General features: G+C 36.5%; 1 protein-coding gene across 1 annotated transcript in view; it reads left to right on the forward strand.

The window, feature by feature from the left end:
* ARHGAP15 (Rho GTPase activating protein 15) overlaps nt 1-16671 on the forward strand; it is a 624230-nt gene that overhangs the window by 469731 nt on the left and 137828 nt on the right. Inside the window, exon 11 of the mRNA XM_053596459.1 lies at nt 4716-4850. Within this exon, the coding sequence (XP_053452434.1) occupies nt 4716-4850 (135 nt within the window). The remainder of the gene's footprint in view (nt 1-4715; nt 4851-16671) is intronic.

Raw genomic sequence — 16671 nt, forward strand, 5'->3', positions numbered from 1 at the left:
TGCCATGGAAAATATTACAAGGTGAAAAAGCACTTGTTTTTTCAACACATAAAGAGTTATCTCTTTACTCTTATGTTACTATTCTATTCTGATAGTCCAAGTGCAGCCGTATTTTACCCAAGAGGAGATTAAAATAGTTTGAATATAGTTAAAACAAGATCTGATATTCCAAGTTCTGGTTATAACAATCTATGGAGCAATAGACAATACAAGAGGAAGGTGGCTGGTGATAAAACTATTAGTGATACATAAATGCTTCCATTGACTGAGAATGGCTATCAAATGTCCATCTTTCCATTCTTCTTTGAAAGAAAAATTGTTCTTAATAGCTATTATCTAATTTTTCTTTCAATATAATTTTTAAGTATCATATAGATAAATTTTTACTTAAAAAATAAATGAATAAAATGCAGGAAAGACCCTTCAAAAGAAGCATCTTATAACAGTCTTGTTTGGATATAACGTTTAGGTATTTTTTTTTGTGATCATATGAAAATCACATGGGATTGGGGTTCTGGAGCTTAATCTATCTTCATGTCTGCTTATATGCTTTAAGCTAAAAGCCATGACCAAAATGAATTTAAGCTGCCCTAACTAGAGGGCCAGAGGAAACCACCACCGATGATGCAAAGTATCTTGATACAACCAGACTTCTTCCCAGGATTGGACCCCAGCATGTAGAGGTTTTGTTGATCCCCTATGACAAATGGCCTAACATTGAGATAAATCCTCTAAAACAACCAGAATGGTATACAATGTTTGCTCACTGCTTTCATAGCTTTTGCATTTTTAATTTTTGGCCTTTATTCGCCTTCCTCGTTGTACTGGTGTCTTGGTTATGTTTGGTTTCTTATTCTTTCCAGATGTTTTACAAATACTGTTTCCCATTTGACACCAACAATTCTCTTATCTTCATTTCACAAATAAATAAATAGATATGCAATGAATTACTAGTAAATCAAGGCCTGGAATGGGCGTTCTATATACTCCCTTTTCCACTCTATTATTTTTCCTTTTCATCCCCTTGCTACATAACAATTTGCTCCATCTTTGTCCCTTTCCTAATTCAGTTTATTTTTATTACCAATGTATTATATCTGTTTATATAAGAATCTTTACCTTTTATAAATGAGTAATTACCAAAGATCAGAGTCAGTTTATAGGTAAGAGCATAGCCTTAAGTAAGACAGGTACAGATAAAATACAAAAATTACTATCTTTGAACAGTCAATCAACCACTGCTTTTGATCACTGTTTATTTTTCTTTCCCTTTTATGCTCTGCCAGGCAAGAGTAAGTCTGAACATACTGGTTTTGAACATACTGGGGGCTTACTGACTCCTTATTCTGGTTTCATCCCTTATCAGCCTTAAATAAGTTACTTAATCTACCCATGCCTCATTTTTCCTATCTATAAAATGGATATGATGATAACAGTAGCATCTTCCTCATTATCTTACTAAAAAAATTAAATTAGATGGTGAGTGTAAAGTGCATAGCATAGTCTCTGGTACAGTAGAAACACTACGTAATTGTTGGCCATTATTTTTGTTGAGAGTACCCTGAATGTGTTCATAGGAATTTTGTTCTACAAAAGGTTTTGATTTTGTCAACAACAATTACCAACTCTTAAGTTCATGTTAAGGAAATCTTATATGTGTGTATCTAATTTTCTAGTTCCCTGTCCACCTAAGGTAAACATCATAAATCAATATTTGTTGAGTAACTACTGTAGACTCTTATAGACTCCATGATGGTAGTTCTCAACAGGGATAATTTTATACCATATGGAAATATTTTGCAATATCTGGAGATTTTTTCATCATCACCATTGGGAAGTGCCACCAACATCTAGTAGTTTGAGGCCAGGGATGCTGCTAAGTATCCTAGAATGAAAAGAAGAGCCTCCACCATGGAGAATTCTCCAGCCACAAATGTTAATATGTGTTACTGTTGAGAAACGCTGCTCTGTTGGAAAAGGGAACAGTAAAAGACAATTTCACTATGAACAGTCTAGTTAGACACTGCTCACCAAATACGTATATTATACGACGTAAGTATGTATACAGTGGTCACAATGGCCTTGAAAAATATACTTTAACACCCTCTGGTTTACAAAGAGCCTTAACCTTAGTTGATTATTAAAACCTGGATATAAATCTTAAATATTATATTTAAAAAGACTTTCCAACTATCTACCATATTGCTTATTTAGGCTACTTATTGGAGAGCTACAAGTTATTAAATTTTTCTTTAAATGAAAAATACATAGGTATCTATAGTAGTAATATTAGTTTAAGTGACAAGTTATTATATGGTATTTTAGTTGGACATAATCAAATGGTATTTTTGACTGATATATTTTCTTTTGTATATATCAAAATACTCCATTTTATGTTCACTTGAATTAACTGATATTTATGTGGAGGTGACTAATATCAGTTGTGTTTTCTTTTGGTTTTAATTATTAATTAATTAACAATTAATCATTGTTGCTCAAGATAAAATCATTCTCTTTCTTACCTGCCAAAACATTTTCCTTTAGCAATCTCAAATCCATGAACCAAAATGGCATTTTATATAGGATTTTGCTCATCAATTTTTGGTGGAGATGTGTGTGTATGTGTGTGTGTGTTTAGGTTTCCACTTAAAGTTCAGTGCCAAAGCTACAGTACTTATACATTTTCTAAATTTGTTTTAAGCAATAAGTTGTACAACATTTTTAGAACATGTGTTAAGCTATTTCTCTAAGAATGAAGCTCTTAACAAAACATAAGCACTCTGCATGAGATCTTAGCAGCAAAGTGCTTAAAAGATAAAGTAAGAATTGGTACCATGGGAAGAACACCAGCTGTAGAGCGCACAGGTCCATTATGAGAAGTATGGTAGTGGGTAGGGAGAAAATGATTTAATCAGGAGTAAAACCAATTTTATTATAAGGGCACGCAGGGGGTGTGGCACCATAGTGAGAGGGACATTTCAAAATATCTGACAGATTTCAACAATGTGAAAACCCCGTTCTTTAAAGTGACAGTAAACCCCATCAGGTCTCCCTTTTTGATGCTATTGTTAGCAGTTGACTGTTTAAAGCTGGCCTGCTAAGATGCTGTCGGCCTGTTTCAATAGTGAGTAGCCAAATAAAAGACTAATTGTTGAAATACAATCAATCAAAAATGATTGCAGGGCAGAAAGAAGGTCTCCTCTACTGATTTTGTTGTGGATCATGTTATTGTGTTATGATTAAGGTAGGAATGAAGACTGAAAGGGAAGAAGAAAACAGCCCATCTGACATAAACAGATCCACCTCCATTTCTTCTTTTTGCAAAATATTCTACTGAGAAGGAACGTCACCTAGTAGTGCTAGAAATAATCATCCATGTAGAAAAAAAGATCTGATTAAGACTTGGGCTGATATTTTTAAAAGGACATGAACACTATTAGTAAGACAACCCATGCAGAAAATCCCTACAGTGAAAATTCTCAGCTTTTCTTATATTTTTGGTGCAAAACGCTCCTCTGTATTCATAAAATCGACACCAAAGGGGCATAGGAATATAAGCCCAAGACATCAGTAAAGAAACAGAATTCTAATTGACCTAATACCTGGTAAGTTCTTGCCAGATTTTCTGCTTTTAAGTTAACCCACACATTGTCTAAAATGATTAGTTTCAGTTTTTATTAAACCCAGAATTCAAAATCTTTTCCATGTTGCACGTTTCAAAAGACAAATCCTATGGATCAACAGTGATGGCTTTGTGCCTTGCTTTTAATTGTATGTAAAGATGTCACTTTCGTACACTAATACAGCCACTTCTAGGGTAAGAATGACTCCAGACAATCAGATTGAGGGTGAAATGGACAAAAATAATTGCCCAGCACACAATTTCTACTAAAACTTTCATTTTGGCATTTACTTCCTTAAATATTTCAACATTTCAACTCACTCAAGCTTCAAAAGCAAACATTTCTGTTGTTTCTAAAAAGAGTTGGTAAGCACTTGTGGTTTGTCTTTAGCGTGTTACCATTTTTGACAGCTTTGCATAGCCTACGTAGGCCAACAGGGGTCTGTCTAATATTGTTGCTGGGCGTATTTTCCTCACTGAAATGAGAACTAAAAAAAAGATATTTTTTGAAGCAGTAAGAAGGAATTAATATCCTTTCTCACTCAGTATTCTATTCCTTGCTGACTTTATATTCAGGCAAAAAAAGGAAAAAAGTGTTACCCATTATTCCCTTGTACATAGCAAGGCTAACACATGTAAAGCAATAACTCATTTTCTATTGCCATGTTTAGCATATGTCTCCTGTTGGCTCAGCAAGGCCTTTAGGCCGGTCCCTTGAGCCGGCCATCATTGGCAACTCTTAGCCCCTCGGCCTCAAAACCAAATAGCTTTGAATCATGTTGAGCTGTGATGCTAATTTTCATACTGATGCATTATGGGAATAAATGTATCTGACATACTGTGTCAATGGCACTGTCTCTTTGTGTCTCTCATTTTTTTGTTAGCTGCATTCCTACAGATGGTATTCCATTGAAAATGTTCCCTTCCTACGGAAAAAGGGGAACAAAAAAAAAACATGCACAGCACCAAACCTCTAGGTGCAGAAGGCTGTTAACGGTTGCTGATGATAGTAGGCAAACATTAACATAATAATTAGTGTCTTGTAATTGTTTCATTAAAACCAGTTGTTCCATTTCTCCTCATGTTTTCCCAGAAGAGAAGCTGAATTTGGACGACAGCCAGTGGGAGGACATCCACGTTGTCACCGGAGCACTGAAGATGTTTTTCCGGGAGCTGCCTGAGCCTCTCTTCCCTTACAGTTTCTTTGAGCGGTTTGTGGAAGCAATCAGTAAGTAACCCACAAAACAGGCAATCAGTAGAATAATCTGGCATCCCATTATTATTAAGTAAATAATAAGAATGATGATAATAATAACTATGGGGAACAGGTAATTTCTCCCAAAGCTCCATATCTTTTGTTTCAGTTTTTATGTTTTTGATGGCTTGCTTTATTTCCACCCCTGCAATATTGCCTGATTTTTAAAAATATGGAAAAAAAAAAAAGAATATGGCATCCTACTTAGGGGGACCAATTTAACTAAGCATCCTCAAGTGAAGTCATATATTCTCATGGAGTCTGCTTTTCAGAATTGCAGTGAATTTGAGTACAAAAGAGTCTTGAAAAAGAACCTAAGTAAATTAAATATAACATTACATTACATTAAATATGTGTTAAATCATCAACTGAGACATCACGTTCTCTTGGCTTACTTACCCTTCACTCACTAACACTAGTAAATTATCAGCCAGCGACAATTTGCTTATCAGCAGTGTGAATATCAAATTAAGGAATGGCAGGTTTCATGTGTAAAATTAATGATTTTAGGGGAGGGTAAGTTATATCTCTTACCAACCCATAGTCAATATATACTCTATGAAGCTTCCTTCTATATTATTTTCCTGTTTGTAACACATACACACTCCTTACTAAAATTGAGTGAATGAGTGGATCAGTGGAATATTTTCCAAATGCCAAGAAACTTCTGCTGGTGAGTCTTGGAGCAACTAGTAGTGCAGCTCCAAGTTTAATATCACTGGTTGCGCTTACAATAACTCTGATGGCTCAGAAAAAGTTTCCTGGCAAGCCGATTTAAGAGGAAAAAGAAAGAAGAAAGAAAGGTAAAATTTAAAAAAGCTTGCAAGCCTGGCAGGAGCTTAATTAGAGTCCCAATGAGAGAAATCTCCAAGAAAAAAATGCTCCACTTAGGAGGTCTATCTTGGATGGCTGTGTGTGCATGTGCCGTGTTCCCATTGGTGGGAGTGGGTGTGTGGGGGCCCTTGTTGGAGAACAGCCTTTCAACATGTTCTTTTATTCTGTTTTCCATTCACAAGAGTTTTCGCACTTGTTTAGAGCTCTAACAAAAAATGATATCAAGAAGAATAAAGAAGTTTTCTCTCCCAAGGTTTTTCTCTCCTTGCCTGCTCACAATTTCAGATTCTGTTGTTGTTGCTGCTGCTTCTGTTGTTATTTAATGCAGTAAAAGTATTCTAATTATGGATTTTAAGATGAGACAGGATCTCTTATCCCTTGTCACGACTTTTCATTTCATAAGCCTACCACTTCTCAAGAAGAACAATATTCTGTAATTCCCAGGCTCATTTAAACTTAATTTAAAAACAAGGAACAAAGGAAAAATAAACAAGCAAGCATTTCCATACCAGCCTAATCTGATACTCTGTCTTGGAACATGCAAGCATGAGAGATTTAACTCAAGATGCTAGGACAGGGTTCTGGTAGGAAATTGGAGGGCCTTGCATTCGAGCAGCCGTCTCTGTGCACATTTAAAGAAGTCGTGCAAATTTCACCTCACACTCTCCATACTACCAAGTGAGGATTATCTCTTTTGGAAACATACTTGTATATGTACCGATTTGGGGCTATAATATAGGATAATCTGTCATTAAAGTTTCCTTCAGTTTGCTTAATTCTAAAGAAATTAGGAAAGTCGTTCAGCTTAAGAGAAATGGAAAGCTGGTCCTCAGAACCCAAGTAAGGGTATATCCTTCGAATTTCTGTAAAGAATAGAACCATCTCTGAGTTAAGTCCAAATTGGATAGAACTTTGAAATATAGGCATGGTCAGAAGAGAACATGGCAGAGGTGAGGCAGGCACCCTGCTGTCAGAACTGATGACTAATGCAAGAGTTTCTGCCAACACCTAAAATGGGTTATGGTAAGAAAGAATGAGAAAGTGCATTAGAAGGTCCTTTAAAAATTTAAGATGATGTACAAACGGTGCTAACAGTGTATCTCCAGATGAACTTTGTATGAGAATGTAATTTGGAAGAGAAGAGACAGGAGAGTATTTCCTTCATGGCCCAAGGCAAGGATACTCAAACTCAGTGCTTTGGATGGAATGGTTATATCCCACTAAAACTTAAATGTTGACATCCGGACCCCCAAGGTGATGGTATTAGGAGAAGGAGCTTTGGACAGCTATGCTGTCATGAATGGGGTTATTGACCTCATAAAAAAGACCTGAGGGAGACCCTTCTCCTCTTCTACCATCCGATGACATCACGAGAAATCTCCACCTAGTAATCAGAAAGCAAGCCCTCACCAAACACAAAACTGCCATTAGCTTGATCTTGGACTTCCCAGCCTTCTGAACTGTGAGAAAGAAATTTCTGTTGTTCTTCTGTTTATAAGCTACCGAGTTTATGCTATTTTTAAAGAAGCCCAAATGTATTAAGACACTCAGCAACCTTGCCTTAACCAACTCAGAATGATAGAATGTCACTGTTTTTCAGCATGTAAAATAGATAAACTAATCAACAGGGTAATGGGGCTGAGAAATGTGTTATGGTGTTAGAGACATTATTAACCCATGTATTTTTGGCACACCCTTGCAGCTTGTTCTTGTATTCTGAACTCAGGGTAAACTCTAGGTTGTAATTCATACTTAAATATCCATAAGCAGTGGGAGCATGGCCACCTCATTCCTCAGCAATGGTAAAAACAACACCAGAGGAGGTACTTTAACCCCATTGTACCCCAGTTATACCAAAAAATCGTTCAAAATTACAAGAACAATCTTTCAAAATTACAAATTCATATCTAGTCCAGAGGGCTTTATGATATACCTCATGTTGCCTCTTGTAAAATTCATACAGTTAGAAGGTCAACAAGTTCACTCATGAGTTCTTGGCATTTTATGGAAAGGGGACCAACCCGGTAAAGTGGATTCACAGGAGGGGCTGACCATACAGGTTCCATCTGGGCCGCCTTGCCCTGTGTCATAGGACAGTTGGCCATCACTGGCTGTGTTGCAGGTGCCCTTGGGGTGTTGTAACTGCCAGGGAAGCCACAGGCAGGACACAGAGGGGCAGGGGAAAGATAGAATCCTTTCTGCCTGAGGCCCCTTCTTCTCCGTGGCTTCCGCCTTGGCTGTATAGGCCCACTCTGGATCTGGCTGGCTATGCAGACCCTTCCGTCTTTGCCCCTCCAGACTGAAGGAGATGGTGGTGGCTTCCCACTGTGGCTAAATTCTTGCTTACCTCACTCTTTCTTATCTGGCTGTCAGCTTCTTCATCACTTAGGTAACCAGTTCTCTGCATCAAATTAATTCCTTCTGTTGGTGTAAATATTTAAATTGGTTTCTGTCGTTTGGTTAAATGCTAGCAAAACACTATGCCAGTCAGTATCATTGTTCATGCTGTCACAATATAACCTCCTATTTGTCTTGCCCTACCCACAAGCCCAGTTTGTGAAGCCTTAACATTTTTTCTGGTTCCAAACTAAGAGATCTGTTACCTTTTCATGGCCAAAAAGGTGAATAGAACAAAAGGGATTTTGCATCCAACTGGAATGCTTTGCATCTGAAGAAGAAATGTTATTTCTAGTACAAGCAATTAATGACCACTGATGCTATTTGAATTACTTTATTTCTCATTATGTTTGAAAGTCATCATTATATATCCCAGAGGATTGAACAGAAGGCTTTTGCTTTCGAAAATAGTTTCTTTCTGGGACCAAAAGCAAACATTAAAATCATAAGACCCTACAATTGCCATAGTGATCCCCTGTCTGTTAATACTCACTGGGGTATGAAGAAAAACACTCGAGATTATTCTATATTTCAGAATCCAAGTACTATAGCTATCGATCTGAAATTCTATACTTGAGGTCAATCCAGTGGGTCACCTGCAGGTTATTTCGTGGGATTTAACCCACTGACTACAAGGACTTAATTCCCTGGAAATGACTTGTGCTGAAGGCATTATTAGTACTGTAAATGTGAACTTGGTAGAAAAACACAGCCATAGAGTTTTATGATCAGTGATGCAATCTTGTGGCTGGAGGCCTGAAAGGGGTCCAGACATTTCCAGCAGAACTAAATCCTGGGAAATGTACTAAGTTTCCTTCTATTCCCATCTTTTTCATTCTGGTAACTCTACAGATCCAAAGCAAAAAAGGCAACAAACAGTTTCTTTTTTTGTTTTAATAACTGAATTTTTTCAAAAGTTCCTGGGAAAAAGAAAGAGAGGAGAAAAATTCATTGGCTTTTCTGATAATTGTCTCATTTAATCTTCAAAATAACAAAACAAGACATATTCAAAACATAGAAAGATCATGTGGAAAATAATTTCTAAGTCAAAGTTACTGTGAGAATTAAATGTAATAACATTTTTCTTATTTTCTACATGTTGGCCACTTTTGTAAAATTTTATAATGAATAGTTTTAAGCAAAAGTACATTTAGCTATAATTTCCCATTTTCCCTCTATACAGAGACTTTTTCTGCATCATGTGTATTAGGCACTTAATAAATGAGTTAAAAATAGACCAATTTTTTAGAATAGTCTCAAGTTCACATAGCTCAAGAAATCAGATTAAAAATGTAAACTCCATGGCTTGGTGTCTGTAGCTCAGCGACTAGGGTGCTGGCCACATATACCAGGGCTGGTGGGTTCAAACATGGCCTGGGCCTACCAAACAACAATGACAGCAGCAACAACAACAACAACAAAAAAAAAAATTAACCGGGCGTTGTGGCAGGCGCCTATCGTCCCAGCAACTTGGGAGGCTGAAGCAAGAGAATTGCTGCTTAAGCCCAAGAGTTTGAGGTTGCTATGAGCTATGACACAACGACACTTTAACCAAGGGCGACATGGTGAGACTCTGTCTCAAAAAAAAAAAAAAAAAAAGTAAAGTCAATCATCTTACATTGCCTTGAGTAATAATTAACTAGCTATTGCCAAATATCTTTCTGTTGTGCCATCCCTTATAAGACTAATATATTCTACATCGTATTTAACACCACAAACAATTCCTCATCTTTTTTAAAAACTAAGCCTAGAATTAAATTAAAGGTCAGACATTTTAGCATGGTAGTTTTTGTTTAGAAATAATGAAGAGGGTCCCAAGAGTGAGCAGTATTTCAATATTTACTACTAGATATTAAAAGCATTAATGCTTTAAATGTTGACTTATTATTAATCCTATACTCTGATTTCTATAACCAATTGCTCTCCTCTTGAAATTCATTTAGATATACAGTGTTATTTTACTGTTTTATATGACTATTTCAAGTTTAGTTGTGTTGATATTCTTTTTACGATTATTTACTTGTATCAAGTTTATAGCATTTAACAAACAGAATCTTATGGAAGAGGTTAGAAAAGAAAGAAATGGTTCATGCCCTATCACTTCACATCCCCAGGCCTTCTCAAGAAAGGAAACCTCATTTAACAAATTTAACTTGTATCTCTCCTAGTGGTTACTTTTGTAACTCTAGATAGTATCTCTACTTTTAATTTATCAACATTTTATTACCTAATATTAAATATTAATTCATTCTACTTCCCTCCCGGCAATATTTGGCAGCCATGTTATTGCATTTGCTTGATGAATGTATGCTTAAACCTCCATTTCTTGTTTCATCGGCATTCAGAAATATCTGCTCACTCTTCCCTTTGTAAGGGAAGCGTATTCTCCTTTCCACCGTTCATCTCTCTCTATTTAATTTTAATTTTGGTAATTTTTTTAAATAGTGGAGGATTTTTTTCTAGCTCTACTGAGGTATGATTGACATACTTTGAACTTTGCATTTTAAAAGTGTATACTTTGATAAATTTTGTCAAATGTATGCACCGCAATCAGGATAATGAACATATCCATCATTCCCAGACTTGTCCTCTTGATCCTTTGTAATTTCCCTTCCTTCTCCTCCACACCCCCCGTACCCCCTTCTCAAGCCACTGCTGGACTGCTTTTTATCACTGTAGATTAATCTGAACTTTTTAGACTTGCATGTCAATGGAATCACACAGTATGTATTCTTTGAAAAGGGACTCTTTCACTCAGCATAATGATTTTGAAATTCATGCATGTTGTTACATTTATCAAGAGTTCATTTTTGTTGAGGAATAATATTTCATCATTTGGATATAACAAAATTTGTTTATTCACACATCTGTTCATGGACATTGGGGTTGTTTCTAGTTTTTTACTATTAGAAATAAAGCTCCTATGAACATTCATGTATAAGTAAGTTTTTATGTGGGCAAATGCTTTCTTTCCTCTGGGGTAATACTTCAGAGTGAAAGATCTGCCTCATATGGTAGGTGTGTTTGAACTTGTTAAGAAATTGCCCGACTTTTCCAAAGTGGTTGCACCATTTTGCAATTCCTGCCAATAGTGTATGAGAGTTATCAGTTCCTGCACATCCTCAACAGCACTTGGCGTGATCCATGTTTTTAATTTTAGCCATTCCTTAGGTGTGAAGTGGTAGCTATGGTTTAATTTGCCTTTTACTCATGATTAATGACACTGAAAAGCATCTTTTCAGGTACTTATTTGCCATGCCAATGCTTTCTGTGGTTAAATGTCCTTCAAATCTTTTAGCTATTTTAAAAATTGGACTCTTTACTTTTATACTGTTGAGTTTTGAGAATTCTTTGTGTATTCCGGATATGAATTTTTTATTAAATATATTGAATATGATTTGCTTCTATTTTTACCCTTTCTACAGCTAGTTTTTTCCTTCTCTTAAGATTATCTTTAGAAGAGTAGACATTTTTAATTTTGATAAAGTCCAATTTATCAATTTTGTCTTTTATGGATCATGCTGTTCCTTTAAATGCACCAATATTATTTTCTTTAATACTATTCTGTTGTGAATCCCAGCCAATGAATTTTTTTATCTCAGCCAATGCAGTTATTTCTAGCACTTTGCATCTTTTTAATGTATTCCTTGACTCAATTTAAGGTGTCTAATTTTTTCTCTATTTTTTATTATTTTTAATTGACACATAATAATTATATGTATTTATGGAGTACAACATGATGTTTTAATATATATATACAATGTGTAAAGATCAAATCGGGGTGTGTGAGTTTGCAGAATTGCAATGCTAATTCTTTAGCCAAAATGACTTTATGGTTCCAGTATCATCTTTTTTGTCATATTTTTCTGTTCTCAGTAGGTATTACATATAATGATATGTTAACTTCACACAAAGATTATCTAATATTTATTATATATTGTGTTTATTTCATCCACATATACATGTATGTATATATGTATATAGTAGAGACTAGGCAATCCAGTGCTAAATTAAGATACTAATGACATTACATACATGTCTTTAATTTAAAGGCAGCAGTTATATATGCATTTGAAAATGGCATTTTTTTTTAATGTCAGGCTTTTTAAAATGCTGATTAATTAACAGTAAAAAAAAAAATGTGAGAAATGGTACCAAGAGAGAGACTGAGCACCAAGAAAATGAGGCTTGTTAGTCACCAAAGGTAGAGCACATTCTATGCCTACTCCTTAAACACACTCCTGTATGTCAGGCACACTATCCTCATATAAAAATGATTTAAATTAAAGACATTGCCCTGTGGCAGAGTGTACCAACTGCACATTCTAATGGTCTTTTCTATAGCCATCATGCTATTTTGCCTTTAAAGTGTATTTTCAATAGGTAATTGGGTGAAAAAATCCAGTCAAGAGTATTTGCAAATATTTTCTTTACTCTTGACTTTATCTTGCCCTTTGGTTGAACTATTTCTGATGCGTCATCAACTCCATGATGACACTCTTTGGGAGAAAAGAAACAGAGCTTGCAAGGCACTTGACTGAAAACAACTGCTAAACATGAGAGCACCATAGTGACAAATGGCCTCAAAACTAGAGAAAGTCTCTAGAGGGGTGGGGCCTTGGTGTGTGTCACACCTTCTGGGGGCAAGACATGATTGCAAGAGGGACTTTACCTAACAAATGCAATCAGTGTAATCTGGCTTATTGTACCCTCAATGAATCCCCAACAATAAAAAAAAAGAGAAAAAAAAAAACTAGAGAAAGTAAAAGCAGTGTCTGAAGGTTTTCCACAAAGAAACCAGACATGTAAAAACAATGTAGTGTAATAATGTAGTATTGCACCATTTCAAGGAATTTTGAGATTGAAATAAAGGTAAATTTTATGAAGAGTCTCTTTTTAGAATTCCCACTGCAAGCTAACATTCTCACAGAGTTGGCGGGTTGTTTTCTGTGGTTGCTTTTTATCTGCGGTGTGTGTGTGTGTGAACAAACTGGAAATTTTATGGCTGATGCCTCACCTGTCTCTTCACTCATTCTAATTATATTCATAATTAAATTTTTTAAAAAATAGTTGACTGGAGCCAAATGGCTTGCACAGGTGTCTTTTGTAGGAATGGTTTAGTGCTAGATAATAAACAACTGGACTTCCATCTACTTAACTAGACTTAGTGAAAAGTCCTTTGTAAGTAAAACTAGAAGATGATTCAGAATTAAAGTTGGACCTTGACTCTGAAATTAATTGAGTGGCAAAACGTCAGCTCCATTAGAAAATATAGTCCTTGTCTTTTTGCCTTTCCTTAAAACTTTTGTTTTACATGCACTCCTTTCTCCCATATCCTTGAGGTCACTTTTTCAAGCAATAAACTTTTCAAGCTGAGCAATCAGCCAGGCGGCCTTCATGAGTCAGCTTCCAGAGTATCCCTACTTCTACTGAATAGGCATGTTTAAAAAAAAAATAGATAGCAAACTGAAGAACTTCTCCTCAGCACCTCAGTGGAAAACACTTATCTCGACCCATTCCTCTAATGGTGGATTTGAATGTTGGTAGGGTCATTGTGTCAATGGACCCTAATGAAATTGAAGATTTACAGCCTTTAGTTCTACACTGAGCCTACTGCCTCATTTCACATTCTTGGGTTGACACATCATTGTGATCACCACGAAAGAGTCTTCCAATACTCCAGCTGCATCTCAGGAAAATGGCCTCTCTTACTTCTCCCATGACTTTTTTATCTCACCAGTCCAGGATGGACTGTCAAAGTATTATCAAGGTAGGCAAGTTGATCTAGTTTGCTTGCATTTTATTTTGAGGAAAAGCCAAACTTCTTCTAAGGCCTTCAAAGCCCTATGTGATCCAAAGCCCTACAAGATCTGGTCACCCACAAGCTCTCCAACTTGTTTCCAGTTCTCTGCCTAACCCGTGGCATTCCAGCACACTGGTGTCCCAGCTTTTCTTTGAATACTCCAGGCACATTGAGGGTGTTTGACTGCCCCCTCTCTTTACTAAAGAGCATTTTCCCAAATTACTACTCACATGTCAACTTCTCAACAAAGTCTACTCTTATCAGCTAAGCTAAAGTGTCTCCCCACACCTTTCACCAATACCTCTATTCAATCCCTGGCTCTACTATTCACTACCTGCCAACCTGGAAAAAATTTTCAATCTCTTAATTTAGTCCTCAATTTCCACACCTATAAAATGGTTAGAAAAATTATATCTTCCCTGTGGAAATTGTTAAAAGAATATTATGACATGCTGATCATGGTAAATCACTTATTTATAGAGTTCCTAGCATACAGTACTCAATAAACATTAGGGGGTAGTGATTAGATATTAGTTTAAATCACAGTCTTAGAGCCCTACTGTTCCTTCTCACTAGTGAGTCTTTCCTCTTCTCCAGTAAACCTGTCTCAAGTGATATATCTTGAAGTGGCCACCTTCATTCCAATTTAATATTTTTTGTCTTAAATTCCAAACACCACCACCATGTCAAAGATGATATTAACATTACAGGATATTCTCTTGCTTCCTGACCCAGGGCCTCCCATTTTCTTTCTATTTATCGTATGACATTTCTCCTTTGTTCTTCTAGTCATTCCCAGGCCCACCTCTATTTTGAATGTCTAGCTTCCCTATCGCGATGCTATGTTGCTTCTGTTAAATATTAGCACATCTGTGGTGTTCACAGAGGCACCAGAAGAGACAACCAAAGTAATGCCTTCTCCCAGTTTGGAAATTTGTAACAGTTTATCTCTTTCTCAGAGATAAAAAGGTTCAAAGGGTTATCAGCTAAGCCATATTCAACAAGGAATCATCCTTCCCCATATATACACATATAAACACAGAAACAGGTACACACACATCATTTCTAACCTGATAGGTTTCATTTTGTTTTTTTTTTCTTTAGTCATACTTTACAATATTCTAGCTTTAAAAAGGTAGTTCTTGTTTTTGTTTTTTTTCTTAACAATTCTCTCTAAAGAACATGCACATTAACCTCTTGTGAGCTATTTTCAAAGCCTGCTATGGAATATGATCCCTTACCCTATTCTTTCTTGTTTTGCTCACACTTGGTCACACATTCTCATTTGCTCAAGAACATGTCCATCCTCTAATCTTCTGCTTCTCTGTCGATAGAAGAATTTTCATCAAATAGCATCTCAGGCTGTCATGGCCTTCATGAAAGGTGGGGTTTGTTCCTTTGCCTCACTCCTTCCTCTGCAGTGTTAAACTTCAGATGTGATGGCTGCTGTGTACTATAAATTTCCTGGGGAAATTCTGCTCATTTTGGAGCAGAGGAATATCCACAGCACTGCCATGTGGTTTGGAGAATGGAATTTTCCCCTAAGGATTGACTTGTCCTTTTTCTGCCTACTCCCTAAGAAACCTGGAGAATGAATATACTTTTATAGAAAACAAGTAGCAGTGCTGGTTTTAAGAGTAAAAGTAATATACTTGGAAGGATAAACATGCATTTTTCAAAATCTATGAAGAATAAAAAGTTCCATTGGATTATAATGAGAATTCTGTCCTTTCACTGGGTCATGGATTATTTTCCACTTAAATTTGTACTCCCTCCTACCCCCCACTTCCTACCACTTCATTTTATACAGCACCTTTATCTTTCAGAAATTGAAATTTTAAGAGGTCAAATGCCTGAAACCCGAGTCCATGGTCACTGTCTAAGCAGACAGCCAGCTTTTGGGTTCCAGCAGGTGAGAGGTTGACCCTTTCAGATCTCAAGCCCATTCCTCTGCCAAGTGACGGGTGGCCAGATCTAATTAGTGCCATCTGTCCTGATAGTTGCAGGTGGATAGTATCTTACCAACAGATAAACGTGGCAATCCTTTGAGCTCCTCTTCCGGGCCCCTTAATATAAGCATAATGGTAAGATTATCCTTTGACATATTTTATGTATTAATTTTTAAATATCTAATTGGCACCTACAAGAAACCATTACTTAACATTCTTTAGAAATTTTTATTCCTTTTTACTGTGACATGAAAACATTTTAGAAAAAGAAAGAATGGAATTATCCTGAGCAAATATCAGACCCAGAAAGACCTTAGAAGTCCCTGGCTATGATGCTTAGATCTGCAATGCCCAGGGCTTCTGAGAACAGGACCCCTGAAGGAACATGGAGGAGTGTCAGCCAAGCAGAAAGCTCCACTAAGGGGAAAGACAGACCAGCAAGAGCATAACTGAACCACCTCGCTCAGTGTCAGACTTCCAGCAGCATCTTTCCCTAATAGCTCCTTACATCTAAAGTGTAACTATAGTGCGTATTCAATGTTCTCCTTTCTTTCTCTGCCCTTTCAATAATTTCTCTTGAATCAAAGTTTCCTGACCCTTCAGCACCAAGATCACACTCCTCCAAGTGTCCAAATTCTCTTACCCAAGCAAGCTGTCAGGCAACTATGACAAAATACCAGAGACCAGATGGCTTAAACAATAGAAATTTTTTTTTCTTTTTTTACAGTTTTTGGCCAGGGCCAGGTTTGAACCTGCCACCTCTGGTATATGGGGCTGGCACCCTACTCCTTAAGCCACAGGCACCGCCCTA

This window comes from Nycticebus coucang, chromosome 7 (assembly GCF_027406575.1).
Source record: "Nycticebus coucang isolate mNycCou1 chromosome 7, mNycCou1.pri, whole genome shotgun sequence".
In the NCBI taxonomy this organism is placed as follows: Eukaryota; Metazoa; Chordata; class Mammalia; order Primates; family Lorisidae; genus Nycticebus; species Nycticebus coucang.